The 4055-nt window shown below is 40.8% G+C and overlaps 1 protein-coding gene across 3 annotated transcripts in view; it reads right to left on the reverse strand.

The window, feature by feature from the left end:
* Positions 1–4055, reverse strand: part of LOC123984140 (transmembrane ascorbate-dependent reductase CYB561) — a 21888-nt gene continuing 17833 nt past the window's right edge. For all 3 annotated transcript variants that reach the window (XM_046070871.1, XM_046070861.1, XM_046070852.1), the window contains 4 exons: positions 3042–3140; positions 2800–2903; positions 2541–2698; positions 1–1457 (listed from right to left, as the gene is read on the reverse strand). In XM_046070871.1, the coding sequence (XP_045926827.1) occupies positions 1265–1457; positions 2541–2698; positions 2800–2903; positions 3042–3140 (554 nt within the window). In that variant the 3' untranslated portion in view covers positions 1–1264. The remainder of the gene's footprint in view (positions 1458–2540; positions 2699–2799; positions 2904–3041; positions 3141–4055) is intronic.

Consider the following 4055-nt stretch of genomic DNA (forward strand, 5'->3'; position numbering starts at 1 on the left):
GCTTGTTTGTTTATTTAAGGTTGTCCCAGTGAGATTAACACTTCCTTTTTGAAATATGACACTTTCAAGGCATACATGAACACAAACAACATCCATATGCTAAGTTTCTGTAAAAGCTTTGTATTAGGCACTAGCACTGAGTCCTGAAGTCAAGGCCAAAAACAAACTGCAGCTACACGTGTGTAATTTGGTTAAGCACGATATAAATTTAACAGCTGTAGCCACTAAACTAATAACATTCACCTGAATACACACTGAACATGTATTTTTTAATTTAAACACAAACAGCTTACTAATGAACAAATGGAATACGTTGTGGACAAACTGTACTGACTGAGCTTCTCAACACTTGGATCTGGCACAGGTAGTTACTGTAGGGTGTCACATAAATAGTACAGACTTCATTGCAGCGTAATTGATAGTTTTGTAGTGCGAAAGTAGTGTGTTAGTGAAGACAAAACCCGGTAGCGCACAGCAAAGAAAGACTCTGAATTTGTGTCAGTAACAAAAGAAATAAAGCAAAAATAAAGCTTCGGTTCAGGTCTGGGTCTCACATTTGGCAGTACCAGTCGGGTTCAGTCACGTTGGGTGTTAAAGATACAGGTATGAGCTGGGTTTAGGGCTCCATTTTAGCATTGTGCAGAAGTGGGAGGCGATATACTGTCGGGGCCCATCTGCAAAAGTGGTTAGTCCAGAACAATTTCTGAACAGCAGACAAGCTGCATATATACTTCTATATCACGGAGTAATACGCATGTACACATTTAGCCACTGTACGGCGTAGTTGACAAAAATGTAACTACACATCGGGGCTTTGGCGGCTACAGAGAAACCATGTGGAGACAACACTCTTTGCTCTATAAAATTTCAAATGTTTTTATACATTTGATATAATTTGGTGTGATTGTATTTTCCTTATACAGCATTTACATTTACAAGGTTTCTTGTATTCTGATCTTAAAGAGTAATTCTGGTAGTTTGAAACCTGGGCCCTAGTTTTACATATTTTGGGGTCTAAATGGCTAATAGGTACAAAAAGATTTGGAATTGGTCCAGTAGATCGCCTCAGCCGTCAACTGCAAAACAGGCTGCAATAACTGCAACGGCTGCAACGTAATCCTTGTGGGCATTTGCGCCCATCAAAAGTACGCAAGTTTCAACGTTATGGAAAGGATCCCTAAAGAGATAGACCTTTTTTTACTTGAGGCGATCTACGTGACTAGTACCAAAAGTTTTTGTACCCATTAGTCATTGAGGCCCCTGGTCAGGGCGTTGTGGGTGACCCCCCCTCAGTCAGGGTCTTGAAGTGAACAGACAGAGCCTCTTCCTCTGGGTTTGGTGGACGTCTGTACTCCTCTTTGGTGATGAGGTAGCCTAGCAGCACCCCAAAACACACCAGCACGATCCCCAAGACGTTGGCCAGGACCCCCTCGGAGGCAAATTTAGAGTAGGTTGGCCTGGGCCCAGAGAGAGAGATAGACACAGATTAGATGCAAAAAGATACAAAATATAACTGTATATGTATACGTAGTATTTAAATATAAGAGGAGCTGAATATAAATAGATGGTATAGCGACAGCATCAACTATTACTACATCATTGATCGTGGATCTAGGTTGTCATCACCATCGTCTGCAGTGCCCAGTGAGTTAACCAAACATTTCCTTTTCTTTTTTTCAAAATAAAACATTAAAGTTGATGGATAGGAGTAGCAGTTTCTTTAGATTTTTGACAATTTATATGTTATAATCCACTATAACTGAAGTTATAATCCATTTATAATCTAAAACCCCAGTTTTTATAGTTCTTATTTATGGTCATTTTTAGCCATTCAATGTATTTACATTCCCTATTTAATTCTCTATATTGCAGTTTTCATTGCAGAGTCTGTCACTCGCAGACCTTTATGCCTTTTACACACGAGGGATTCACACGAAATGATGCAGCATGTAATCCAGCATTGCTGTTTGTAATTTTAGGTTATCGACATAACATAATATCAGCTGTTTGTTCGCTCTCCTGACATATCAGAGCTGGATTAAGTTACTGCTAATGCTAACGCTACATTTCCTAGCGTGATCAGCAGATGGCTGTATGATGTGCTGGAAGCAGATAAATCAGCCGCTCTTAAGCGTTTGCTGTAGTAAAACACACCACCAGTAACTAACGCTGTCACCAAATCCAGGACTGAAACCTTAAGGATTATAACTTCAAACAGGCCTGGACGTTTCCTCCCACCTAAACGGTCGGTTTTCTCAAAGCAAATTTTCTCATGTACCTTTAGTGGAATGTAGTCATGATGATAGTTTTACATTAGTTAGATTTGTTTTATTTGTTCAGGTTTTGAAGATATTTGTTTCCAAGGTTTCTGCTGACATCTCAAAAAATAAACTAATAAACCAAAACAATCAGGATTGTTAGATACCACTCAAGGTAAGTGAGAAACTATGTTTTGATAATGATAATAATATACTGTGATACATATTAAGTATATGAATGGAGACACTGACAGATCCAGAAGGACAGTCAGACAGACATACATGATGCTGAAGAGGAGTTTCTCCGTGATGCCGAGCAGGCTGCTCCCTATGGCCATAACCAGCAGAGCCAGACCGCAAAACACATGGATGGGGAGATACATGGCTCGTAACCATGACGACGCAACAGGAAACAGGAAGAAGAACAAACCCATCACCCACTGAGAGGCATTATGGGAAGAAAAGTTAGTGTTAAGTGAAGTTACTGTTAATAATTAATAATAACATTACACTTAAGAAATGTATTGTGTGTGTGGGCTACCTGTATACAGAATAAGACCATGGTAGCCATGCCGCACCAGCTGTGTAGAGAGTACATGTCTGGAATTTTTGCTGTTCTGTGGAAGTCAAACACAGCTACAAAACCTGCACACACACATACACAGAAACAGAAATTTAGGTACCTTTTTCTCTCCATCTCTGTCTCAGTCTCTCATAAACAGACACACACACACACACACACACTGGTATTAACTTTCACACAATCACAACTCTCTCTCTCACCTATGATGCTCATGATGAGGGCGAGCAGGTGAATGATGCCGTGCAGCAGCTTTACGTTCCTCTTTGCCTCATTTCTAAATACTCTGTAAACCAGGATGGCTGGGGGGGGTGAGAGAGAGAGAGAGAGAGAGAGAGAGAGAGAGAGAGAGAGAGAGAGAGAGAGAGAGAGAGAGAGAGAGAGAGAGAGAGAGAGAGAGAGAGATCATTTCTTTAGAAAACACACATTATTAGACACATTAGTGTCTCAGGCATCAAATTCACAATGTGACGCAACACATCTTTATACGAAAGCCACAGGCTGTTGCAACCACTCAGAAAGAGGAACCACGTCTCAAAACACCCAAGACAATTACCATATCATTAACCAACACGTTCTCACTCCCAAGTCATCACATATGAACACATGGTCAAGACCCGTTGGTGCCCGTTTGTAACGCACTGGGGAAAGGCTTTTTTGAATGTTACAGACTGAGTAAGGAGGTGGTTTGGGTGGAATGTGAGCCAGAAACCAGACTTTCATCCAGGAGACCGGTGTTCGTTTCCGTGTGAGACAAAAAGTCATCATTGAATGGTTTTCCCTGAGAGCAAAAACCTCAGATTTCCTCCTGTTCTGAACGCTCTGCACAGTGGCAGCAACAGCCTTGTAACATGCTTCATTGGCTAACATGCTTGGCCAATCAAAAGACAGTGGGCTTTGAGAGGGGGGCCTTAAAGAGACAGGAGCATCTACAGCTTGTTTCAGACAGAGGCTGAAATGAAGGCCTACATGAATAGTCAGTATAAGATAGAAAATAATTTTTTTGAACTTTGAGTCATGCAAAGCTGCCGTACAGGGGTCACAGAATTACGATATATGACTGGAAATACAGTATAATAGGTTTCCTTTAAGTTACGTAATAAAGTTACTTGCATAAGTAACATGTCTATGAAGATTCTCAGTCATCCAGGTCATAGTTATCCAACGAAGGTTAAAATCAAGGGCAACTGGACTTGGTTGAAGATACTGGAAGACGT

The sequence above is a fragment of the Micropterus dolomieu genome, linkage group LG02, assembly GCF_021292245.1.
Source record: "Micropterus dolomieu isolate WLL.071019.BEF.003 ecotype Adirondacks linkage group LG02, ASM2129224v1, whole genome shotgun sequence".
Classification (NCBI taxonomy): Eukaryota; Metazoa; Chordata; class Actinopteri; order Centrarchiformes; family Centrarchidae; genus Micropterus; species Micropterus dolomieu.